The sequence below is a fragment of the Podarcis erhardii genome, assembly GCF_964252035.2.
Source record: "Podarcis erhardii genome assembly, chromosome: 1".
Lineage (NCBI taxonomy): Eukaryota > Metazoa > Chordata > Lepidosauria > Squamata > Lacertidae > Podarcis > Podarcis erhardii.
The window spans coordinates 21,849,113-21,876,589 of record NC_138497.1 but is presented as its reverse complement, the minus strand read 5'-3'; the positions used below and the strand labels follow the sequence as shown (position 1 = coordinate 21,876,589).

General features: G+C 41.4%; 1 protein-coding gene and 1 long non-coding RNA gene across 2 annotated transcripts in view; both read left to right on the top strand.

Moving 5' to 3' along the window:
• The window catches only part of LOC309344866, a 79,544-nt gene that overhangs the window by 49,260 nt on the left and 2,807 nt on the right, over positions 1 to 27,477 (top strand). The window lies entirely within an intron of this gene.
• Positions 188 to 27,036, top strand: LOC309342398 (cytochrome P450 2C19-like). Its single transcript, XM_081862913.1, has 9 exons — positions 188 to 397; positions 20,220 to 20,382; positions 21,264 to 21,413; positions 22,046 to 22,206; positions 23,294 to 23,470; positions 23,829 to 23,970; positions 24,923 to 25,110; positions 25,570 to 25,711; positions 26,052 to 27,036. Exons 1-9 carry the CDS (start codon positions 215 to 217, stop codon positions 26,231 to 26,233), a joined length of 1,488 nt encoding a protein of 495 aa, XP_081719039.1. The 5' UTR covers positions 188 to 214; the 3' UTR covers positions 26,234 to 27,036.

Sequence of the window (27,477 nt, the reverse complement as noted above, 5' to 3'; positions counted from 1 at the left end):
CATTGCCTTAATAATCAATGAAGAAAAAGAAGTTCAGAGAAGTTCATTTCTTCATTATACAACCTTATCTACTTAATGGCTAATCTTGTTTACTCAGAGAAACCTAGAATTCCTATTGGTGAAAATCCATGTCTATGTGACCTCCTCAGAGTATATAAAATTGGAAAGCAAATTAATTCATCTAGAGTCATTTCAGTCACTGTTAGCTGGTGCCATGGAGCCTCTAGGGACAGTGACCATTCTGATGATCATATGTATCTCTTGCCTTGTTTTCCTTGCAGTCAGGAGCAGGACGCCAGAGAATGCAAAGCAGCTGCCACCTGGCCCACCTCCACTGCCCATCGTAGGGAACGCTCTGCAGCTGAAGACCAACAACCTGGCCCAGGTTCTCCAGGAGGTAAGCCAAAGATGAGCACCTTCCTCAACAGCTGTCTGTTGATGACCGTTACCTGTTTGCAAGCCTCTTTCCATCTGACTCTTTTGGAAGGGGACAATCCATTGTCAGTTTGTTTATTTATAGATGGTACCATCTGTGTGCAGGGCACATTTACAGAGTATAAGGCAACAGACTCTGCACTTTGACAGAGGAGAGGCAAAAGAGGGAGGGGAGGCATCCAGACCAGAGGAAAAGAATAGCAGAATCACTGTGATTTCCGTGGCACGGACTTGCGCTTGGCTACATCAGCAGGGATGGGGAGCAGGGACTTGTCCCAAAGGATCCACAGAAAAGAGGTGGACTTTGAGCAGGTCCCACAACTCCACAAAGGGGGTTGTTTTATTGTCATTTTATTGTTTTATGCTTAAAATAAAAGCCATAAAGCCCCCTTCTGAGTAACGAACTTTAAAAAGCAATAGTGCAATTTTCATACTATATTAGAGACAGGGGGTGGGGGCGGGTCCAATTCTCCCTCCACACATGGATGGTTTGGGCATTTTTGCCCTCTGAACATTTTTAGCCTCTGCTGGACAGTGGGGAGTTCATAGTCTTCTTGTATTTCGAAAAGCTGCTCCTTTATTTTCCCCAGAATGTGCTTGGTTGGAAGGTACTTTAAGAATTCCCTTAGAAAAATAAGTGTGAGGGGGACATAACAGAGCAGTATAATCATATTCACGGTATAGAGAAAGTGGATGGGAAAACACTTTTACCCCCCTCTCATAATGCCATACCCTCCAACATTTCTCCAATGAAAGTAGGGGCATCCCATTCCATAACGATAATTTTACTATAGCCCACAAACCTTAGTGGGTTGCCCCAGCTACTCTGGACAGCTTCCAACATATATAAAAACATAATGAAAACATTAGAAATTAAACAAAAAAACACTTCCCTATTCAGAATTGCCTTCAGAGGGGGTCGGATAACTCTATACCCTCCAACATTTCTCCAATGAAAATAGGGACAGCCTAAGGACATTCTGTGATCAAACTGGGATGGCTTCTCTAAATCAGGGATGTCCCTGGAAAATAGGGACACTTGAAGGGTCTGTAATGCTAAAACTTGGAGTCTTCAATTAAAGCTGAGTGTTGGAAGATTTACAACACACGCAAGATAGTAGTTCTTCATACAGTGCATATTGAAACTGTGGAATTCACTGTGGAATTTTGTTAAGACAAAATTCACTGAAGATAAAGCAACCATAGCTGCTAGTGATGATGCTGAACCTCCACCAGTTCCAGGGACCTGCAGGAGGGGAGCGTGCTATTGCACTCTCTGAAGAAAATTTATTGCTCAGATAAGTCCTGGCGTCCAGCCCGCTTTGCTGCGCAGCTACCAGGCAGGCCTTCGGACTTCAAAGGCCACATTCCAAAGGCTCTGAGCAACAGCAGAGTTCAGCAGCGGTAAGAGAAAGCTGCAAAAACTTCTTTGCTTTCTTAAATAAAGTCCACTCAGGATCTTAGCAGCTAAAAGCAGTTTTATTTACAGCAGACTATCCATTATCTATCACAGCGAACAGCATCGTGAAAACACGTCCTCTCTCCTCAAAAGCGAAAGTAGAGAAAAAAGAACAAAGGCTGGAGACTCTCGGAAATGATGCATAATCTCCCCCCTCCCAAATGGTGGGGGGAACGGTTTGGATTCTTAGATCACGGACTGCAGTTTCTTGAAGATGGACTTCTGGCAAGCGATGGGCTGCACCTCACAACGGTTGGGAGGAATGTTTTTGCCAAAAATCTCAGAAACCTCATCAGGAGGGCTTTAAACTGACTAATGTGGGGGAGGGAGACAGTGCTCCTGAAGGTAGGAGTCTATCAATTGATGAAGATGATCATCTAAATGTCATAGACCAAATGGAGCAAACAGCACACAGACCTAGTGGTGGGAGGAAAAAATCCTTAAATAAGAGACACGGGGGAATGATTAATGGACTTCAATGTCTGTATACTAATGCGCAAAGCATGGGAAATAAACAAGATGAGCTTGAGCTCTTGGTACAGCAAACTAAATATGACATAATAGGCATCACTGAAACCTGGTGGGATAAGTCCCACGACTGGAATGTAATAATGGAGGGATACAATCTATTTCAGAGAAACAGACCAGACAAGAAAGGAGGAGGAGTGGCATTATATGTCAGGGATGTGTATACCTGTGAAGAGATCCAAGATTTAGAACCTCAAAGCCAAAGTGAGAGCATTTGGGTCAAAATTAAGGGAGAGAAGAATAACAGGGACCTCATTGTGGGAGTTTACTATAGATCCCCAAGCCAAACGGAGGACATAGATGATGCCTTCCTGGAACAGATGGCCAAGCATGCAAAAGGAAGGGAGATAGTAGTAATGGGGGACTTCAATTACCCGGATATTTGCTGGATGTCAAACTCAGCCAAGAGCATAAGGTCAAACAGATTCCTCACTGGCCTTGCAGACAACTTTGTTGTCCAGAAAGTGGGAGAAGCAACAAGAGGAACAGCCATTTTAGATCTGGTCCTAACCAATGTTGATGACCTGGTTAGTGGGGTAGAAGTGGAAGGATCATTAGGCGCGAGTGATCATGCTCTTCTGAAGTTTACTATACAGCAGAAAGGAGCAGCCAAGCATACTAGGACTCAATTTCTTGACTTTAAGAAAGCCGACTTCATAAAACTTAGGGAAGTGCTGGGTGAGATCCCATGGACAGTAATACTAAAAGGAAAGGGAGTTCATGATGGCTGGGAGTTTGTTAAGAGGGAGATAGTAAAAGCACAACTTCAGGCAATACCAATGAGACGGAAACATGGAAGGTGCCTAAAGAAGCCAGGGTGGCTATCTAAAGAACTTTTATTTTATTTTATTTTATTAAATAATATTTATTAGCTTTTCAACACGAAAAAAGTTACAAAAATAGTGAAAAGAAAATACAACAAGATACAAAACCAGAAAAGAAAATAAAAAATAAAAACAGTTAAAAATAAATCCCTCTTTCTATTATCTTACCGCTCATTTACTTATTTTCATGACTTCCTCACACCTCCCTTTTTTGTATTCCAGTTAATAATAAGTTCAGCAAATCCATACCCTTTATTTACTCTTAGTTCTTTATCTTCACATCTTATAACTTCAAATTTTCATCTAATATCAATCCATTTTTACATATCCCTATTTTATCTTATTGCTAAAACCACTTCATTTCATTCCAACATCATTAACATTCAATAATTTTACAGTGTTTCTGTAAATAGTCTTTAAATTTCTTCCAATCTTCTTCCACCAACTCTTCTCCCTGGTCTCGGATTCTGCCAGTCATTTCCGCCAATTCCATATAGTCCATTACTTTCATCTGCCATTCTTCCAGGGTGGGTAGATCTTGTGTCTTCCAATACTTTGCGATGAGTATTCTTGCTGCTGCTATAGCATACATAAAGAAACTTCTATCCTTCTATGGCACCAATTGGCCGACCATGCCCAGGAGAAAGGCCTCTGGTTTCTTCAAGAAGGTATACTTAAATACCTTTTTCATTTCATTATAAATCATCTCCCAGAAAGCCTTAATCCTTGGGCACGTCCACCAAAGGTGAAAGAATGTACCTTCAGTCTCTTTACATTTCCAGCATTTATTATCGGGCAAATGATAGATTTTTGCAAGCTTGACTGGTGTCATGTACCACCTATATATCATTTTCATAATATTCTCTCTTAAGGCATTGCATGCCGTAAATTTCATACCTGTGGTCCACAACTGTTCCCAGTCAGCAAACATAATGTTATGTCCAACATCCTGTGCCCATTTAATCATAGCAGATTTTACCAAATCAAATATCTTTAATACGGTCAATGACCAGAAAACAGTTTATAAAAATATGACATTATAAGTAGTATTGAGCTACAAATAACAGTAAAAATATAGCCAATTCACAGAATTGGTGCTTATATTTATGACCAAGTTTCGGCTTTTAAGGTTTTAAAATTCAATTCAAATGTCACAACTGTTTATTATCGTTCCTTCGATGTTTACAATTTAAACTCCGTTGCTGACATCATTGCTCGTCTTACTCTTGTTGCAATGTAACAGTACTTTGCCACAGGCCTGTTGATTTCGGTCTCTTTGTCAGCTAAGAGGTGTCTGATATAGGTGTCGTCTGTACTACGAGGTATTTTCCTTAAAATCGGCTCAATCAGCTCTTTTCTTAAGTCTCGATATAATGGGCAGTATAAGATGACATGCTCGATGGTTTCGATTTCATTGCTGTTACAGGGACGTAATCTTTGTTCTATCGGTGTTTTGTTGTATCTTCCCTCTAGGAGAGCTGAAGGGAGAGCATTAAAGCGGGCCCTGGAAAATGCCCATCGGTGTTTGGCGTTGTGTAGTACTTTGAGATAGTTTGCTAGATGGGGCCTTTGGGAATTGAATAGGAGTTTATAAGTTATCGGAAGCTGATTAAAGTCATTTTGGGCTTCAATGTCCCTGAGTCTTTCTTTGTTTATGTTCTTGGCCCTTCCTCTTTCTAAACTTAATAAATACTCTGGGGAGAGACCATATGCGGCCAATTTTCTGAGAGTGCCCTTCGACCAAGTAGATTGGAATTTGTCAAGAAGCATCAGGGAGAGTAGTCCAACCGGCGAGTTGTTAAGTCTTAGCCAAGTGCATAAGGTTCTTATCCATACTTTGGCTTTGATGCTGTATAAGCCCGCTTCTAGTCGTAGGGCGGCGTTTGGGACGCATTTGGGTGTTTGCAGGAGTGATCTAAGGAAACCTGATTGTATCTTTTCATATGGGTCTAGATTAGAGAGGGAGACGAGTGGTGCGCCGTATAGTATTTGTGCTGTTGGTTTTGCAGCGAATAGTTTAATTGTAGCAGGAATGAAATTTCCTCCCGTTGTGCGATGGAATCTTAAAATTGCTGTTGTACTTTTTTGTGCTGTAGAGGAGCTGTAATTTATGTGGGCAGTCTTCTTCCTTGATGATTGGAATATGACTCCTAGGTATTTAAAGCATGACACTTGTTCGATCTCCTGATTGTCTAATTTCCATCTGTATATTTTTCTTTTGTTAGAGAAAACCATGATTTTTGTTTTTTGGTAGTTCACTGCTAGTTTCTCTTCTTTACTGTATTGGGATAAGCTGTTAAGGGCTCTCTTGAGACCCTTCTGAGTCTGGGACAGTATAACCGCATCGTCTGCATAGAGTAGGATAGACAGTTTTTTGTCTGCTAGTTTTGGGGCGTGTATATCCGCTCCTTGCAGGTGGTCTATTAGGGAGTTTATGTAGATGTTGAACAAAAGGGGGCCAAGATGCATCCTTGTTTAACTCCCTTTGTTGTTCTAATGAAATTAGAGAGTTGACCTTCTTGGCTACATCTTATGCTGAGTCGTGTGTTGTTGTACAGTTTGGATATTAGTAGCAGCAGACGTCGGTCGATGGATGATTTGTTGAGTTTGTCCCAGAGTCGAGTTCTTGAGATGGAATCAAAGGCTGATTTAAAATCTACAAATGCTGCGAATAGGTGATGATTATGATGCAACGTGTATTTCTCAGCTAGGTGCTGTAAGATCAGGCAGTGATCTATTGTGGATCTCCCCTGTCTAAATCCTGCCTGTGCATCATCAAGAATCTTCGCTCTTTCTATCCATTCGCACAGTTTCTCGCTGAGGTGCTTAGCGTATAATTTACTTACTATATTCAGGAGGCTTATAGGTCTATAATTGGAGGGATCATCCCTCAAGCCTTTTTTGTAAATGGGAATAATGATGGAAGTCCCCCAGTCGTATGGAATCTGTGCGGTTCTATCTATATATGTGAACAGAGAGGCTAGCACGGGGGCCCACCAGGTCGCATTGGTTTTAAAAAGTTCCGCTGGTATACAGTCGATTCCGGGGGCTTTCCCATTCTTTAGTTGGTCAATCAGTAGGTGAGTCTCTGTTGTTGAGACTGCTGGCCATGGCTGTATCTGGTCTTCCGGTATGTCTAATGTATAGGACTCATCGCTAGATTCCTCGTAAAGATTATGGAAGTGTGTTTCCCAGGCTTTCATTGATATGCAGCAGGATAGTTGTGATAGGCCCCTATCCGGTTGTACAGCAACGATTCTCCAGAATAATGCTGGGTTACTGGAATTGGAGGCCTCTATCAGTTGCTGCCATAATAACTTCATTGCGTACCTTTTCTTTTGTGTCAGGAGTTTTTTGTAGCTTCTTTTGGCTTCAAGCATCTTTTGTCTGTTATCCTCTGTGGGATTATCCTTATGAGATATAAAGGAGTGGATCAATGATTTCCTGGAGGCTATGCACTCATGATCGAACCACTCCCTGGAAGTTTTCCTATGGTTGGGAGGCTTGGAATTTGGTTTTACAACAAACTCTTGAATTTTTTGTATAAGCATTTCATATGTTGTTATCGTGTTCGGATCGCTCTCCTCTGTTTCTAAGCACCCTTCCATGATTGCTTTTGAGAGACGGTAGCTCTCCTCAGATTTGTACCAGTTGGATATCCGCTCGCTCACTTGTCCATTCCATCTGATTTTCTTAAGGCCTGTTCCAGGTGTTAGATCTGGTTGATATCTGTGTTGTGGTTTAGGCAGATCAAATGGTAGATCACACACGAGGGATAAAGGTAGGTGGTCACTTTCAGCTCTTGCTGTAATGGTGAATTTTGATATCCTAGGGATCAGATCCTGGGAAACAATGCAGTAGTCTATCGCTGACAATTTCTGTCCTGACCAATATGTATATTGACCAGGATAATCTCCTTGTATTGCCCCATTCAGTAAATGTAGGTTCTGTCTGTAGGCCATCTGTGCTAAATGTAGTCCTCCAATGTTGCATGTCTTGTCGTAGGATGATCTTATCAATAGGGGTGGGATAATTACCGTTTCTGGAGGCCATTGGTGAAAATGTGTGTATAGGGCATTGTCGTTGGGGCCCATTCTTACGTTTAAGTCACCAGCTAGTAATATCATGGCTGACGGATGTTGTCTCCTCCATTGCACCATGTGGGCTTCCACTTCTTTCCATAGTTGTTCTGCTTGAGCCTGCCATCGACATGTGGGTAAGTATAAGTTTATGCATAACAGTTTGATTTGTCCAAAATCTAAAACTGCTGCTACAGACCATTCATCATTGGAGGGTAATTGGGTAATATTAGCTTGTATCTGTGTTGAGAACAGTAAGGCTAAGCCTCCTTTGGGTCTGCCCCCTCTTTGGCTAGGTGTTGCTCTTTTTATACACGAGTGGTAATTATCCAGGTAGAGCTCGTCTATCGACCAGGTTTCCTGGATGAACAGGATGTCAAATTTAGTGAGGAAGTCCATTAGAATGGGATCTTTATTTTTAGCTCCCCACCCTGCGATGTTCCACGTACAGATGGCCAGCTTGTGTTTTTTGATTGGCAGACATCTCAAGGGACAGTCAAGCCTAGGTTTATGGCCAGTTTGAGATTTATCATTCATTATGTCCCTTCTGGGGTGTGTAATAGGACTTTTTTGCACAATGTGTGCTTGGTCGTATTTTAATGTCCCGGAGGGGCATCCTTCCCCCGTGGCCTTACTTCAGTCATCCGTGTGAATGGTGTCTAGGATTCCTAGGTTGTCCACAAAGATTGAGCCGTTCTTGCCTAGTGGAACTGCTATTTCAGCTTGATGTGTTATTGTTTTCTTTGTTATGGATGGTTCCGTAGGTCCCAGTTCCTCTGGCGATAGAAATAGTCTTAATATCCACTCACTGTTGGATAGAGGTTTTGTGGTATAAGTTGCATAGTTAAAATCCCTGGTGACAGGTGTGGCTAGAAGGGTAATAGATTTCCTTATGGATGCTAACCTTGCAATTAGTGCGTCCTGAGCTTTATGTATTTGTTCAATAGTTGCTATGAAGCGGTTTTCCTTCTCTATATTGGATCTTTCGTCTGATACGTGATTTGGGGATAGGGTTTTTGGTCTTTGGGCCAGCTGGTTTGGGGCTTTATCTGTCTCTAATTGAAGCATCATACAGTTCTCATCCGTCATAGACTTTGTCGGCTTTATTTTTCTCTTATCGGTCTTGGTTGTTTCGATGAGAGGAGTGGGAGAACCGGAGTCTTTGAATAGGCGAGTCACTTGCAATCCAACCCTTTGCAGCTTGTCCTTATTGTCTAAAACTAGTTTGGTTGTGTGCCAGTCTCTGAATGTTGCCACAACTCTGTTTAGGTCCTTGTCTGATGGCAGAAATTTAACATTAATGATGTTTTCTGGTGGGACGAACCCTTTAACGGCTAATTCAGTTTTCTTGAGAATATATATTCTCTGTTGTACTGGGGAAAGGAGATCTTTGTGCTTGTATACAGGTAGGGTAAGTTTTTGTTTATTTAGAATTAGATTTCTGCAAGAGTATTTTGTTTTAGGCAAAGTTTCTTGCTTAGGGATCGGGTTTTCCCTTGAATTTCCCGCGGTTCCATTCGGGAGCACTACTTGCTCTGTTGAATTGTGAAGCCCAGCCTTATGGAGTTCCTCTGCTGAATTGAAAAGCCCAGCCTTAAGGAGGTTTTTATTTGAGCTTGGGCTTCGGCTTTTATCAAGGGGTGACAGAGCTGGGTTAGCTTGGCTCGTTGAATTTGAATTCTCTAATAGCTTAAATAGTCTTGTGAAGTTCGTTTTCTTTGTTCGGGATGGGAGCTTTGTCTTCCTTCCCATTTTTACGTTCTTGGGCTTCTTCTCTTTATTCCTGGGAAACTTCCCCTTTAAGAGGTGTTTCTTAGGGTCAGATAGGTTTCCCTTCTGGTTTGATTTGATCCTAGATGTTTTCCTTTTTTCCACATCTTGTTGGATTCTATTTTCCCCAATGCTGTTATCGTCTGGTGTACTAGAGAGAACTTTATGTGTATGCAAGTTGCCTGTTCTCCTAGTTATTTCAGTTAGGGCGGTAAGTAGGCCCAAGCATTCTGAGAGGAAGTCTTTGATGTGACCCAGCTCTCTGCCTATCTGCAACTTCTGTTCATTTAACAGATCATTATATAGCCCTGTTAGTATGTAGGGGAGGCATTCCAGGTCCAGATGTTGGGCTCTTGTATCCTCCAAGTAGTCATTCATCACAGTGTGAAGCCCCATCTTCTCCCCGGGCCTGGGTCTTTGGGAGGGCTCGTTTGTCTTAATTACTGAGTTTTCCTCTTGTGACTCTTATTCCTGCTCCTGCTCCGGTTGATTCATTAAGATTTCATTTTCTATGGTAATTTGTTTTATTTCCATTGCCAGATTGACTCCCACCCCTTCTTCATCTATTTCCTTGAGCTCCTCATACCTAATGCAGTCTATGGACCATTCGTGGGAGTGACGTTTCTCAACATTACTTATTTTATCTGTTTTTGGTTTGAAGTAATGTGATATTTTCGCCTGTCTTCCTCTTGTAGAGGTATCAGCCGCTTTGGTGAGGGGGATTCCCAGCTCTTTATAGCTCTGTCTTGTGAACACCATTCCCTAAGTTGAAAGCTACCCTTATTGGAAGCTTTATTGTAGAAATAAGGGTAGAGGTAAAGTTTGGAAGTCCTGTATCCAGGCTGTTGGCTCAGGGAGCCTCCCTACCTTTCCCTCCTTAAGCCTTAGCTTGGGGCGGTAAGATATTCATGGGGGAGTTCTTGAACTTATCTTATTGAAGTTAGGCTCAAAGGAGTTCAGCGTTTTCCTCTGCTTCTTTGGCTGTATTCCAAGCCAGTCCATCGTCCGGGAGCCCCAAGGTTATGAGTCAGTGTAGCCGTGTCGATAAACAGTGCGACGGTAAAACAATAAAACAGTAAAACAATAAACTAATTAAAACGAGGCGACAAGATAGACAGCCGAAAGTCTTTAAGGTCCTTAAGGTGCAGTTTTGAGGTCTTAGAGAGGCTAAAACTAATAAAAACGCTTATTTGAAGTCGGAGGCTCTGATTAGGCTGCTACCTCCGTCGCCATCTTTCCGCAGATTTTACCATTTCATCCTGAGTATTCCATTTCAGCAGCAAGTTATACATTCTTGATAATATCTTAGTTTTGGGTTCTAGTAATTCTGTTTCCAATTTTGATTTTTCCACCTGGAAGCCAATTTTTTTATCCAGATTGTAAGCCTCCCTTATTTGAAAATAGTGAAGCCAATCTCGCACTTTATCTTTAAGCTTCTCAAAACTCTGCAATTTCAATTTATCACCCTCCTGTTCCAGAATCTCCCAATATTTTGGCCAATTGGCCTCCATATTGAGTTTTTTCAGAGCCTTCGCTTCCATAGGTGATAGCCACCTTGGGGTTTTATTTTCAAGTAAGTCTTTATATCTTGTCCAGACATTAAACAATGCTCTTCTGACAATATGATTTTTAAATGCCTTATGTGCTTTAACCTTGTCGTACCACAAATATGCATGCCACCCAAAAACGTTATCAAAACCTTCTAAATCCAAAATATCTGTGTTCTCAAGAAGCAGCCATTCTTTCAGCCAGCAAAATGCTGCTGATTCATAGTAGAGTTTAAGGTCTGGCAGGGCAAATCCACCTCTATCCTTTGCATCAGTTAATATCTTAAATTTTATTCTGGGCTTCTTGCCCTGCCAGACAAATCTAGAAATGTCTCTCTGCCACTTCTTGAAACAGTCCATCTTGTCCAAAATTTGCAGTGATTGAAACAAAAACAGCATTCTTGGCAATACATTCATTTTTATAACAGCAATTCGACCAAGCAAGGAAAGCTTCAAATTTGACCATATATCAAGATCCTTTTTCACCTCTAACCAGCATTTCTCATAATTTTTTTTTAAAATAATTTTTATTAATTTTACAGCATAAACAAAAAACAAACAAACATAACACAACTTCCCCAAACCTCCCCTTCACTGCATCCTTATTTTAAAAATTTTTTAGCAATCCTTCATCCCTTTTTATATTTAATTCTCTTTAAAGTTTTTTAAGTTTCAATTTTTACAGCTGTAATTCTTTATATCCAATCCCTTGACATCTTAACATTCCGAAATTTTACAACAATTTTTAAGATAGATTTTGAATTTTTTCCAGTCTTCTTCCACTGTCTCTCTCCTCTGGTCACGGATTCTGCCGGTCATCTCTGCCAGTCCCATAAATTCAGTCACCTTGGTCTGCCATTCTTCCAGAGTAGGTAATTCTTTAGTCTTCCAATACTTCGCCAAAAGAATTCTTGCTGCTGTTGTTGCGTACATAAAAAATGTTCTATCTTTCTTTGGAACCATTTGGCCTACCATGCCCAAGAGAAAAGCCTCCGGTTTCTTTACAAATGTCCACTTAAGGATTTTCTTAATTTCATTATAGATCATTTCCCAGTAGGCCTTAATCTTCGGGCAGGTCCACCAAAGATGATAAAAAGTTCCTTCGCATTCATTACACTTCCAGCAATTGTTATTGGGCAGATGATATATCTTTGCAAGCTTGACTGGGGTCATGTACCACCTATAGATCATTTTCATTATATTCTCTTTCAAGGCACTACATGCCGTAAATTTGATACCTGTGGTCCATAACTGCTCCCAGTCAGCAAACATAATATCATGACCAATATCTTGTGCCCACTTAATCATAGCTGATTTAACCGTTTCATCCTGTGTGTTCCATTTTAGCAGCAGATTATACATTCTAGACAAATTCTTAGTATTGGGTTCTAGCAATTCTGTTTCTAACTTTGACCTCTCCTTCTGAAATCCTAGTTTCCTGTCCTGCTTAAAGGTTTCATTAATCTGGTAATAATGTAACCAGTCTCGGACTTTAGGTTTCAATTTCTCAAAACTCTGTAGTTTCAGCTTTTCACCCTCATATTCTATAATTTCACAATATTTTGGCCAATCTGAGTCCATGTTCAGTCTTTTTACCGCCTTGGCTTCCATTGGTGACAACCACCTGGGGGTTTTACTCTCTAACAAATCTTTATATCGATTCCATACATTATACAGTGCTTTCCTAACAATATGGTTTTTAAAGTTTCTATGTACCTTTACCTCGTCATACCATAAATATGCATGCCAACCAAAGTTATTATCATAACCTTCCAGATCCAGAATATCTGTGTTCTCAAGAAGTAGCCATGGTTTCAGCCAGCAAAAAGCTGCTGCTTCATAGTAAAGTTTTAAGTCCGGCAGGGCAAAGCCCCCTATCCTTTGCATCAGTCAAAATCTTAAATTTTATTCTGGGTTTTTTGCCCTGCCAGACAAATTTAGATATATCTTTCTGCCACTTCTTGAAACAATCCATCTTGTCTAGAATCTGCAATGTCTGGAACAGAAATAACAATCTCGGCAATACATTCATCTTGATGACAGCAATTCGGCCTAACAAGGAAAGTCTCAGCCTTGACCATATCTCGAAATCTTTCTTCACTTCCAACCAACATTTCTCATAATTATCTTTAAATAAGTTCACATTCTTAGATGTTAAGTTCACCCCCAGATATTTTACTCTTTTTGCAATTTCCAAACCGGTTTCTCTTTGGAAACTATCTTTTTCCCCCATCGTTAGATTTTTTTCCAACACCTTTGTCTTATGTTTATTTAATTTGAAACCTGCTACTTGACCAAATATTTCAATTAGTTCCAAAACTCTTTTTGTACTGGCTTCTGGCTGTTGTAATGTCAAAACTAGATCATCTGCAAATGCTCTTAACTTATAATGTTTAGTTCCGACCTGTATTCCTTTAACCAGCTGGTCCCTTCTAATCATGTTCAGGAAAACCTCCAGTACCGATATAAACAATAGGGGGGATATTGGGCATCCCTGTCGTGTCCCTTTCTCTATTGAAATCTCGTCCATGACCATACCATTTACAATTAGTTTAGCCTTTTGCTCAGAGTAAATTGCACCTATACCATTTTCAAAGTTCTTGCCTACCCCCATCCCTTGGAGATTCCTCTTCATAAAACTCCAGCAAATGTTGTCAAAGGCTTTCTCTGCGTCCACAAAAATCAACACAGCTTTTCTATTTATGTCAGTTTCCAGGAGTTCTAAAATGTCTATAATGTTCCTCACATTGTCTGACAATTGTCTACCTGGTAGAAAGCCTGTTTGGTCCCTGTGAATCTCCTCTAACAAAACTTTTTTAAATCTTTTTGCTAAAATGTCTGCAAAAATTTTATAATCCACATTCAGAAGTGATATAGGGCGGTAGTTCTTAACTTGATGTTTCTCAGTTTCTGTCTTCGGTATAAGTGAGATGAATGCTTCCTTCCACGATTCGGGAGCCTTTTTCCCCTCCAAAATTTGGTTACAAACTTCTTTCAATGGTTGTACTAGCCATTCCTTCAGTGCTTTATAGTATCTCGCAGTTAGTCCATCTGGTCCTGGTGATTTCCCTAGTTGCATATCTTGGATGGCACTCTCTATTTCTTGATCTGTAATTTTCTCATTCAAACTCCTTCTGTTATTTTCCGAAATTTTTGGTAGGCCGTATTTTTCAATAAATTCTTTTATCTCTTGTTCATTTTTTGGCCCTTGTTTATACAATTTCTTGAAAAAACTTTGAAAACAATTACTTATCTCATTTGGTTTATTAATAAACTTCCCATCTACTTCGAGTGATGTCACCGTATTCAGCTTTTGTCTCTTTTTCAATTGCCATGACAGTAGCTTCCCACATTTGTCTGCTGACTCAAAAGTCTTTTGCCTCATTTGTTTTATTTTCCATTCTATTTCCTGATTCATCAGTTCCATATATTGTGTTTGATAAAACTTTATTTCTCTTAAAATCTCATGAGAGTTAGGCTTAGATCTCAGTTTCTTCTCCCCTTCTTTTATTAGGTTCCAAATTTTCTCTTTCCTCTCATTCTGTTTTTTCCTCTTTATTGAATTCTGTTGTATTAGGAAGCCACGCATCACGGCTTTGCTTGCGTCCCAAATTACTCTTTTTTCGACATCTGATCTCAGGTTAATCTCGAAGTAGTCTTTAAGTGTCTTTTGGGCCTTTTTACAAATTTCTTCATCTCCAAAAAGAGTGTCATTCATTCTCCATCTAAAGGTTCCAGCTGTTGTCAGTTTCATTTCCATCTTCACGGCATTATGGTCGGAGCAGGTTTTTGGGCAAATTTCTGTTTTTTTAACCCTTGATGCCAAATTACTAGAAATCCATATTTGGTCGATTCTAGTCCATGTCATTTTTGCTTCAGAGAAAAAAGTCCCCTCCCTTTCCAGAGGGTTCCTAGTTCTCCAAATGTCAATCAGGTCCATAGTGTCAGTCAGTTCAAAAAAAGTCTTTGGTAGTCTTCCATCATTAGATATTACTTGTCTTTGGGCCTTGTCCATGTTTGTGGAGACAACTCCATTCATATCGCCCATCATTATAATTTTAAAGTCCAAAAAGTCCATTAAAGTCTCATGCAACTTCTTGAAGAATTCAGCCTTCCCCTCATTTGGTGCATAAACTCCAACAATCAAAATCTTTTCTCCATGAGTTTGAATTTCCACTGCCAGGTATCTTCCTTGCTCATCCTTAAAAATCATTTTTGGCTCGAGTTTTTCCTTGACATAAATCACTACTCCTCTTTTCTTGACTCTGTCTGATGAAATAAATTCTAATCCTAGTCTCTTATTTGTTAAGAGTTTTCTGTGTGTCCTGGCAATGTGGGTTTCTTGTAAACAGATTACATCTAAGTGTTCTTTCTTTAGTATATGAAACACTTGACCCCTTTTTCGGGGATGGTTTAGACCATTACAATTCCAACTCAGGAGTTGCAGAGACATTTTTGTTACTGGGTACCTCTTCCACCGACTGCACCAAGTTGTTGTTCCTCCTCGGTCGGTGCTTGGTTCAATCCAAATGATAGGTTTGAAATGTCCGGTATTTCCCTCTCGCTAACAGTTCCTTTCTGAAGATCCTCTAGGTTTCTTTCCAGAAAAAGTTCTTTATCCTGATTTGTTTTTATTTTGATTTTCTTCCCTTTAAAGTTGAAGGACAGCCCTTGTGGGAATTCCCACCTGAATGGGATATTGTTCTGTTTGAGTAGATCAACTAATTCTTTAAATTGAGTTCTAACCTCCAAAAAATGTTTAGGAATATCCTTGAAGATCTGTATCTGAGAATTTTTAATGACCAAGGCCTTCTGGAAATGTAAATTCAATATTTTATCTCTTTGTTCCTTTGATCTCAGGGTAATTAAACAATCTCTTGGTTTCTTGCCTTGCTTCCTGCCAATCCGAAAGGCTGTAGTTATTACAAATTCGTCTTCCTCTCCATCTAGCTCATCATTCCAGAAATCTTGAAATTTATCTGTAAGGAATTCCCCAAGCTTGTCCTCTTCCTCTTCTGGTACCAATCTTAGTTTCAGGTTCTTGCTTTTCCTTTCCAATTCCAATAGGGCTGAAGCTGCATCATGTTCATGTACTTTTTTTGCAATAGGCGCAAATTTTCCCTTGGTTTCTTCAGCAGTGGTCCTGGCACTCTCAGCTATTTTCCTTGTTTCCGTAGTCTCTTGGATTAAACGGTTGATAGAGTCTGTGTTAGATGATATTGTCGTTGTGTTCAAGTCTAGTCTTGTTGTCAGCTCCGTCAGTTTCTTAGAGTTCTCTGTAGACTGTTTAGTAAGCTCTGCAGACTGCTTAGTAAGTACTTCTAAAGATTGATTTATTCTGAGCAGAGCCTGTGTCATTGAATCCATTGATGCTGCTGTTGTTTTCTCTTGTGCAGCTGCTGCTCCTGATATAGAACCTCTTTTTTGAGCTTGTTTTTGAGCCTGCTTTGTTTTACTTCTTGTTGAAATTTCTTCTGGCGGGTTGCTCATAACTCAAGGTCATTCACACAGGAAAGTTGCAAGTGGAAAATCCCGCTAAATACACCGTAATGCAACTGAAGCCCTCTAGAGGGAGAAATTGTGTCCAAACAGAGGTAACAGCTACAATGAAACGGAAAGTTCCAAAGGCACAAGTCCAACCAAAAGTCCCTACTTTGTAGCACTTTATGGTATTAAAACTGTAATCCACCAAAGTCCCGTTAATATGTTTCAGATAGATCTTATTTTGTAGCCGCTATCTTTTGACAGCTCATTTGACAGTTCCTTTTCTAGGCAATCGCTGCTCCGGCAGCCTGGCCAGAAGTGTCGGCAGCAGAAGCTTCCCCGTTCATTACTCTTTCTTTCTTTTACAGGTTAGATTAATTCTGTTTCCCCCCCCCCTTCCCCTGCTCTACAGGGGGGAGATCCTTTCGATGTCTGGTCTGGTAAAGTTACAGATAGGTAGCCGTGTTGGTCTGCCATGGTCAAAACAAAATAAAAAAATTCCTTCCAGTAGCACCTTAAAGACCAACTGAGTTAGTTCTAGGTATGAGCTTTCGTGTGCATGCACACTTCTTCAGATACACTGAAACAGAAGTCACCGGACCTTTCTATAAAGTGAGAAGGTGGGGAGGGGTATTACTCAGAAGGGTGGTGGGAATGGGTGATTGGCAGATAGCTGCGATGAGCCTGTTGACGACTCTTAACGACTGCAATAGGTCTAACAGGAAAAAGCAAGGGGTGAGAAGGTGAAAAATGGCTTAGTCATGTATAATGAGATAAGAATCCAATGTCTTTGTTCAAACCAGGAACCACAAGACAGAAAAACCAATAGGAGAACACTTCAATCTCCCAGGACATTCTATACAAGATCTCAAAGTAGCTGTTCTATTACAAAGGAATTTCAGAAATAGACTGGAAAGAGAAGCTGCTGAATTGCAACTTATCACCAAACTTAAAACTATGGAGAGACCCCTCCCCACCTTCTCACTTTATAGAAAGGTCCGGTGACTTCTGTTTTAGTGTATCTGAAGAAGTGTGCATGCACACGAAAGCTCATACCTAGAACTAACTCAGCTGGTCTTTAAGGTGCTACTGGAAGGAATTTTTTTATTTTGTTTTGGTCTGGTAAAGTTTAAGATAACTTTCCTTTTAAGTACAGCTCAGTCTTTTCATTGCTCCGTTACTCATGCAGATCCGGGAGGCTGACTTCCTTATTTTTGCCTTTCCCGTTTTCAGCCAAATCTTCTAAATTTTTAAAGTCCCGTTTCCTTAATTTTCCGTTCTTACTCACGGGTATTGTTGTTGCCAATCGTTAGTTTCAGAAAGGAATCGGCGCTCTCCGTCAATAGGCGACGCGGCTTCACTCCGCAAGCTGGGTAGCGATCCTCAGCACCGCGCTCGCCCCAATGCCGCTCCGGAGCCTTTAAAAAGGCTCTTTCACGATACCGGGGGGCGCAAAGGTGCCCACCGAATCTCCTTGCTCACAAGCTTCAGCGCCTGTGATTTTAGGGGTCCCCCGCTTGCCGTAGCGGGTAAGACCCGAACTCACGGAGCAGTCCTGCCTCGGAGCTCGAGGCTAGGACCGCCATTGAACGCTGGCGCCGACCGGAAGTCCAGCATTTCTCATAATTATCCTTAAATAGATTTAAATTCTTAACAGTCATGTTCACCCCCAGGTATTTCACTTTTTTAACCAATGTTAAACCTGTCTCCATCTGAAACCTCTCCTTCTCTAACGGTGTTAGATTTTTCTCTAAAACCTTAGTTTTTGATTTATTCAGTTTAAATCCTGCCACTTGACCAAAATCCTGAATCAGTTCCAATACTCTTTTAGTACTAGATTCTGGCTCCTGTAATGTTAATACTAGATCATCTGCAAAAGCTTTCAGTTTATACTGTTTAGCTACGACTTGGATGCCTTTAATCAAGTGGTCCCTTCTAATCATATTTAACAAATATGATTAGTAGTCTCTCAGGATTTTTTGGGCCTTCTTGGTAATCTCTAGATCTCTGGGTATGTTCGTAGCAAAAGGAAGAACAAAGAAACAGTGGGGTCACTCAGAGGAGAAGATGGTGAAATGCAAACAGGGGACACAGAAAGGGCTGAACTCCTCAATGCCTTCTTTGCCTCAGTCTTCTCCGATAAAGAAAACAATGCCCGACCTGAAGAATTTGGAGCAAATGATTCAGCAGAGAAAACACAGCCCAGAATAACTAAGGAGATAGTACAAGAATACTTGGCTAGTTTAGATGTATTCAAGTCTCCAGGGCCAGATGAACTGCACCCAAGAGTATTAAAAGAACTGGCAGATGTGATCTCAGAACCACTGGCAGTCATCTTTGAGAATTCCTGGAGAACAGGCGAAGTCCCGACAGACTGGAGGAGGGCAAATGTTGTCCCTATTTTCAAAAAGGGGAAAAAAGAGGACCCAAATAATTACTGCCCAGTCAGTCTGACATCAATACCAGGGAAGATTCTGGAGCAGATCATTAAGCAAACAGTCTGTGAGCACCTAGAAAGGAATACTGTGATCACCAATAGTCAGCATGGATTTCTGAAAAATAAGTCATGTCAGAATAACCTGATCTCGTTTTTTGACAGAATTACAAGCCTGGTAGATGAAGGGAACGCAGTGGATGTAGCCTACCTTGATTTCAGCAAGGCATTTGACAAGGTGCCCCATGATATTCTTGTAAAGAAGCTGGTAAAATGCGGACTTGACTGTGCTACCACTCAGTGGATTTGTAACTGGCTGACTGACTGAACCCAAAGGGTGCTCATCAATGGTTCCTCTTCATCCTAGAGAAAAGTGACTAGTGACTAGTGGGGTGCCACAGGGTTCTGTCATGGGCCCGGTCTTATTGAACATCTTTATCAATGACTTGGATGATGGACTCAGGGGCATCCTGATTAAATTTGCAGATGACACCAAACTGGGAGGGGTGAGTAACACCCCAGAGGACAGGATCACCCTTCAAAACGACCTCGACAGATTAGAGAACTGGGCCAAAACAAACAAGATGAATTTTAACAGGGAGAAATGTAAAGTATTGCACTTGGGCAAAAAAGATGAGAGGCACAAATACAAGATGGGTGACACCTGGCTTGAGAGCAGTACATGTGAAAAGGATCTAGGAGTCTTGGTTGACCACAAACTTGACATGAGCCAACAGTGTGACGCGGCAGCTAAAAAAGCCAATGCAATTCTGGGCTGCATCAATAGGAGTATAGCATCTAGATCAAGGGAAGTAATAGTGCCACTGTATTCTGCTCTGGTCAGACCTCACCTGGAGTACTGTGTCCAGTTCTGGGCACCACAGTTCAAGAAGGACACTGACAAACTGGAACGTGTCCAGAGGAGGGCAACCAAAATGGTCAAAGGCCTGGAAACGATACCTTATGAGGAACGGCTAAGGGAGCTGGGCATGTTTAGCCTGGAGAAGAGGAGGTTAAGGGGTGATATGATAGCCATGTTCCAATATATAAAAGGATGTCACATAGAGAAGGGAGAAAAGTTGTTTTCTGCTGCTCCAGAGAAGCGGACACGGAGCAATGGTTCCAAACTACAAGAAAGAAGATTCCACCTAAACATTAGGAAGAACTTCCTGACAGTAAGAGCTGTTTGACAGTGGAATTTGCTTGCAAGGAGTGTGGTGGAGTCTCCTTCTTTGGAGGTCTTTAAGCAGAGGCTTGACAACCATATGTCAGGAGTGCTCTGATGGTGTTTCCTGCTTGGCAGGGGGTTGGACTCGATGGCCCTTGTGGTCTCTTCCAACTCTATGATTCTATGATTCTATGAAATTGTAGGCAGGGCGGACATTCTGAGCTGTTTAACCCTGTAAGCTCAGGTTCTCCTCACACACTCAAGTCTTGTTTTTGAGCTTCCTAGAAGAACTGTGTTGGCCACTGTGATAACAGTCGTGGACTAGTTGGCCTTCGGCCTGATTTAGCTGCAGAACTCTTCTGTATGTTATTAAGAGTCATGTGGTTCAGATGCCCATAGTGAGTCTGGGGGCAGCGGGGCTCTACATCAGCTATATGACTCTCTCCTAACCCGCAAACCCACCTAGATGTGTGTCCTTCTCTTTTTTACAGTTTGGTGAGAAGTATGGCTCTGTGTTCACAATGTATTTTGGAACAGAACGGGTTGTGGTGCTGCATGGCTATGATGCAGTGAAAGAAGCACTGATCGACCGTGGAGATGAATTTGCTGCCAGGGGACGCCTGCCATTAGCTGATGATGTCAACAAGGGATTAGGTATTTTATGCTGGTTGACCAGTGGGGGGGGGGGGGACGCAGGAAAATCCCTCTATTCATGAAAATAAAGCAAAAAAGGTTGCAAAGACAAGTCATTGCATCTTGAGATAAACATTCCTAATTAATGTTCCCACTGGACAGTAGCAATAGATAATTAGCAGCCTTTTAATGGCATAGCTATATATATGCTGGAGCAGCTAGCTCCACTTCTGGTTTAGAGCAAGCACCAAAAATTAAAGAAGGATTGAATGAGTCTCTAGCCTTTAAAAATAATGGTCTGGGGTAATTCTGGTGTGGGCAGTAAGTGTGAGCAGAAGTCCCTGGCCAGGATCTTGTGAATCAATAAGCTCTCCACACCAAGAAAGAGTTTCAAAGTTACTGCAAACTATCTATAAATTTGTTACCAAGAAAATAAATAAATACAAATCAACACATTGCACTTAAACAACTAGCAATGTAGTCCAGTTTTCTTTAAGTTCTTTCTGGTTAATATAGTCCAAGAAGTATTGCTTCTTCATTATACTGGCAGCTTCAGAGAGAGACCCAGGCTCCAAGAGATGAATTATCAGTTAACATAAATATCGAAACATTGAAACCTCTTTTTAAGTTTTAGCTGCAAAAATGGACATTCTGCAAATGCAAACCTCCACTACGTTTCATACACAACACACACAAACATAGCATTTTATGCACATTAAACACATATATTTTACAGTAAGGGCATGTATCAGAAGACTGGCCAGCTACTGATTATGGAATAAGGAGGCACCAGGTGGTCTGGAGCCAAGAATAAGAGCCTCCTGCTCTTCCGACCTGCTTCTTCTGCTCTCTCTTTCAGTCCATCCATCTCCTTTATGCCCATTTCCTCTTCTGCTTTCCAGGAATTATATTCAGCAATGGGGAGGTGTGGAAGCAGCTCCGACATTTTGCCCTTACCACCCTGCGCAACTTTGGCATGGGAAAGAAAAGTATTGAGGAGAGGATCCAGGAGGAAGCACAGTTCCTGCTAGAAAAGTTCCAGGACACGCAGGGTGGGTAGCCACTGCCCTTCATCCACATAGGCTTATCAAGCAGACCCCCTAAAACATCACAACAGAATCTGGGGTACATTACAACAGATGGTCCTAGGTCACTGAGGGCTTCATACACACCAGTAATGCACTGAACTTACCTTGTCAATGTACTGGCAAACAATGCATAGCTTTCAGCAGGGGTGTAATATGCTGACACAGACCAGTTCCATCTAAAGTCCGGCTGCTGCTTCTCTATCAACTGGAAGAGTGATCTGCAGATATTGTTGAATTCCAGCTGCTTTCAGCCCCAACGGTCAACAGTGGTCCTGAAGTTAGAGTCTAGCAGCATCTGAAGTGCTTTAGATTCCCTAGTTTTAGTCTAGCCTTCACCAAGGCCTGCACCACTGTGGTCACTCTATCCTATCTAAGGATATATTGGCTGAAGCTGGAGGAAAGCACCTTGGAAAGTCCTTGGAAGAAACCACTCATAGCCACTGAAGATGCCCATCCCTCCAGAATTGTTGTGAGAAAGGCAGCTCCCTGTCTGACCACTGAGGCCAGGAGCCAGGAAATGGCAGCTCAGAAATTCCAGACTACATTATTGCCTAAAACCTGTAATGGGTATAATTATTTTTTTCTTGTTCTTCCAGAGAAGCCCTTGGATCCAACCTTCTCACTCAGTTGCGCCATCTCCAATGTCATTTGTGCAATTATCTTTGGGAAACGATACGATTATAATGACAAGAAGTTGCTATCCATGCTAAGCTTAATAAGTGAAAACTTTCAGGTTTTTAGCTCTCCTTGGGGACAGGTAGGTGCCATCTGGTTAAATGCATTCTTTTCCACAAAGTCTAAAGTTTACTTGCATGTGGAATATTTATTTTATGTAGATACTGCCTCTGGCTGTAGCCATTTTCCTGCTGTTTAAATGTCTTTCTTCCAGGCTTCTCATAGCCCATACTGCCTCTGCCTCTTAATATTTCTGTTAATGCCCTAGTTGATGGCTTGCCATGGGTAACTGGTTAGCCACTGTGACAGCACGATGGGCCACTGGCCTGATTCAGTAGGCTCTTCTTATGTTCTTGTTTTTAATTTGGATTTTTAATTTGGGCCTAGTAACCAAGGTTTGACTTAACTCAACAGCAGCCCAGTGGAATAGGAAGTAAAGCTTAACAAGTAAAACCCACAGCCTCAATACTGTAACTGGAACTAATTACTTGGGATGTATGCACACTGCCACTGCCTCTGCATCCAGTGTGCTTCCACTAATGGTTTGAGAAGGTGTGAATACATGATGTTAGTCACAATCCATATCTATCCTGCCATTTCTTATGAAATGTTGCGCCTTGCTGAATTCTAAGCCAGGGATGTGTACACGGACTGGTTTCAGTAGGAGAAACAGATGGGACTAGATTTAGAGATATATATGTAATCCCATAGCTCAGTTTTAGAGCATTTGGCTTGTTTATATAGGGTCCCAGAGTCAATCCCTAGTAGCATCCCTCGTTAGGGATGGGACTTTTGAAAGAAACCCAGCAGAGCTGCTGCATAGGCTGTACTGACCTTGAGAGAACAATGGTCTCATTCAGTATATACCTTTTAACATGTGGAGTTTGGGGGGGGGTAACTGGGTTGTTGTTTTTATTTTGATTGTGAATTTTGTGGTTTTATATTTTGATTTTAGTCTACGAACCGCAGATATAAAATAATAATATAAGACAGCTGATGGGGAACATCTATACAGATTTGGGAGGCATTGGTAGTGAAAATGCTGGTGTGTGGACCACAGAGTTGAAATGCACACAAGGCAACAGTGGCCAACATTATACTAAAGCCCGAGTGTGGACAAACCCTGACTGAGGTTGGTGCCAATGGGTCTCTTGTGGTGTTTCTTCTAGCTCTACAACATCTTTCCTTCTTTGATGAAACGGATTCCTGGGCCCTACCATAAAGTGCTGAAAAACAACTTGGCACTCAGAGAGTTTGTTTTGGAGGAGGTTGAAGAACACAAGCCCACTCTGGACCCCAGCTCACCTCGGGATTTTATCGACTGCTTCCTTATGAAAATGGATCAGGTAATCATGAAAACTCACAGAACTCTCCAAGTGGGTTCTCCTGCCACTCCTGAAGCTTCCCAACCAGTAGACTTCCATCCAGCTTCTTGTGGGGAATGCCAAGGAAAGAGATTCCTGCCCACACCCCATTGGAGTAGATTCATTTCCCATTGCTGACCTGTTCCTGCAGTAAGTGGGAAGTTCTTTCTAATGATTAGCCCTCTGGGCAAGGAATGTCAAGAGGAATGAGCTATAAAAAGACTTGAGATAAGATGTGTCTTGGGAAGGGAGCTGGTCCCAGTGGCACAGTTAAATTCTTGTTATGTTGTACTCAGAACAATTGAGTTGACTCCACTGACTGTGTTGTGTGTTTCTGCAGGAAAAAGGTAATAGGGCATCCCATTTCACCATTGAAAACTTGGCCATAAGCACAGTTGACTTGTTTGGGGCTGGAACAGAGACCACCAGCACCACACTGCGATACGGGCTCATGATCCTCCTCAAATACCCAGAGATACAAGGTAAAACAGATGCGTTATTAGTTCTTATTATTCTAGTTCTTTCCCAGATTTATGTGTCACAGGTCCAAGAGATGGTTGTTCTGCCACTTTCCCTAGGAAAACCCACTGTTCATTGCTGAATGTTAATCATCGCTGACTGACATCAGCAGTAGACAGAAGGCTTTCCTGGAGACAACAGTGGGGGTGGGGGCGTGGACAAAATGCTCAGATCTGTGCCTAGTAACCACAGACCCGTGCCTAGAAATCCCAGCAAAATCAGAAGTGTGGATGAGCTCTTATAGCTGACCATATTGCAAACCCTAGGATTTATATGCAAACAGTAACAACTTGAATTTGGCTCAGTAGTGTACTGGCAGCCAGTGCAGATCCTTTAGATCAAGCATGTCCAAAGTACATTTTGGGGACCTAATCAGGCCTGCTGGTCGGTTTAATCCGGCCCCAGCAGCAGGTTATTTCCTGGGGGTAAAATACTAAAAAAAAGGTCAACACCTTTGGTTTACTTCATCCTTTCCGGCCCTCTTTGAAAAAAGTTTGGACACCACTGCTTTAGACAAAGGCACAACCACAAGGGCCAGGGGCCAAAGGCCCTCAGGTAGGATCAGAATCACTACAGGACAGTGCCTCCAATAGGAATCTCTCTAAGCTGGACCATCACTTGCTCCTATAACATTCCATAAGCTTTTGTCCCGCTGGGCTCCTTTTGGATAGAAATTAAATTAATATATAAATAATTGCAGTTATACTATGTTTCCCTGTTTACAGATGGATTGCTGAAGGAAAGCTACAATAAATCGCCTGTGGTGACGAGTTAGTAGAAAGTTGGCATCAGAAAACATTTGAAAGCTCCAAAATGTGCAGAGCCTTGCAACCATTCCCACTGAGTTTTTTCTGTAATGACTTTCTTCTGTAATGTTTCCTGCACTGGCGTTAAACCTCATTCTTCCCATTGCAGAGAAAGCGCATGAAGAAATTGACCGAGTTATTGGCCGATCACGAAGTCCTTGCATGGCAGATCGTGGGGAAATGCCTTACACAGATGCTGTCATCCATGAGATCCAGAGGTTCATCTCTATTGCCCCACTGAGCGGCCCTCATGCAGTACTCAAAGACACACCGTTCAGACAATATGTCATTCCAAAGGTCAGCTCTTTTCAAGGCTCTAAGTAGTAATAGTAGGCTGCTAGCCATGATGGCTATATTCTACCTCCATGGTGAGAGGCAGCATGCTTCTGAATACCAGTGGGTGGAAACCACAGGAATTGAGAGTGCTGTCTTGTTTAGATTATATTTAAGGGCTTCCAATGGGCATTTGGTTGGACAGCATGAAAACAGGATGCTGGACCAGATGGGGCCACTGGACTGATCCAGCAGAGCTTTTCTTCTCTTCTTATGTATAAGCAAGGGAAGTAGTTTAGCCCAACTCCTAAAGTGTAGCTGGGCATCTTGAAGCCTGGACTTCATTTGAAACACCCTATTGCCTTCTGAAGCTGCTCCATTCTTCTTCTGTATCAACAAAGTACCTTCCTTCCTGTTAGTGCCTTCCCACACCATTAGTTGGGTGTCATGGCCATCCAGCCCATTTCTTTGCACTCTCTGCAGGGCACTACCATATATCCAAGTCTGACATCTGTGCTACATGACAGCAAAGAATTTCCAAACCCCAAAGAATTTGACCCAGGACATTTCTTGCACAAAGATGGCACCTTCAGGAAGAGCGACTATTTCATGCCTTTCTCAGCAGGTAAGATCTCTGCTTCCCCAGTTGGCTGCGGTCTTGGCCAGCTCAGGTCTTTCCCGTCTCCCTAATTGGCTAGTGTCGGGGCAATGAGGGGGAACCGTCTTCCTCCTGCAGCCTAAACTGGAAGGGCTCCCAGTTTGTGAGGGAGGGGCAGAGGCTTCTGGGTGCATCAGAACTCCTTGTACCTTTCCTGTGGCCAGCTGAAACAAAGGAAATGGTGGAAGAGTGACTCTCCCGGGAGCTGTTCTGGAGCAGCACCTTTGCTCCTTTGGCATGATTGTTATTTTCTCCGTAACAGCCAAAGTGGATGTAATGCAGCTTACACTTTGGGTTTCCTTTGCAGGGAAGCGGATATGTGTGGGGGAAGGTCTGGCCCGCATGGAGATCTTCTTGTTCTTGACCACCATATTACAGAACTTCACTCTGAAGTCCATCATTGACCCCAAAGACATCGATCTCACACCGGTGTTGAGCGGCGTAACCAACTGCCCTCGGCCCTATCAGCTCTGCATTGTCCCTCGCTGAAAAGCCTGCCTCAGGAGGGCTGCACATGTGGAAAGGTTGCAGCCTGGTAAATCTTTGTTCAAAAAATCCGTAACACAATATCGCCTCATGTGTGGAGTCTTATCTTTTTACCTGACTAGTTGTGGAACTGTTACTTTGGGGATCTTGCTAGAGACTATTGCACATTGAAGACATTTTGTAAAAAATTTCATCTCTTTATTGATTTAAAAAAATTGCATGTTTATAGAGACATTATGTACTATCTCTTAAAAGGTAAAAAAAAGAAAATTATATAAAATAGAAAATTTATAAAGAAATAAAAAATAAAAATAAAGATGTAACAAAGATAAGAAATAAAGAAATCAAAAAAAAAGAAGAAGACAGAGTTATTTACATAGTAAAAGTACTCATCGGCACGATCCTTCCCATCCTTCTCATTATACTGTTTGATATAACATTCTTTCTTACACAGGTTTACATTGTATATCATTTCTTTCTGTTTTGTATACATTCCTTTGATTTTTTTCTTTACAAATATCACTCAATTTCTGCTAATATGGAGTTATTTGTACAATAAAGTTTTACATAATTCTTAAATATTATCCGTTCTCTAGTTGTTTTTTGTTTCAATATTCCTCTAACTGATCCCGTCAGTTTTGCTAATTGTAGATATTCTAACATGAGCATCTGCCAATCTGTAATCACTGGGAGCATTTCATTTTTCCAATTCCTTGCTATAAGGGTCCTAGCTGCTGTTATACCATACATAAACGATGATCTTACATCTTTTTAAATTTCTGATGGTAATATACAAAGTAGGAAAATCTCTGGGGTTTGTTTTTTTAAAAAGTAATTTTAAATAGTTTCTTAAACTCATTATAAATATCATTCCAGTATTTGCCAATGGCTACACAGGTCCACCACATATGAGAGTATGATCCTTCCTCTTTTACATCTCCAACAGGTTGATGTTTTTCCTTTATACATTTTAGCAAGCTTTTTGCGGGTAAGATGCCATCTATATACCATTTTATGGTATATTCCCTGAGATTGCATGCTGTGAATTCAGTGTCTGCCGTCCATAATCTCACCCATTGTTCCATAAGTATATTATGCCCGAAGTCGTGTACCCATTTAACCATGACTGTTCTTCTTTTGTTTCCCATTCCAGAAGATAATCATACACTTGTGAAATAATTTTCTTTTTGTTAAGTATTGATTCTCTTTCAAATCTAGATGTTTCCTTTGCAATTCCTTGTTTTGAA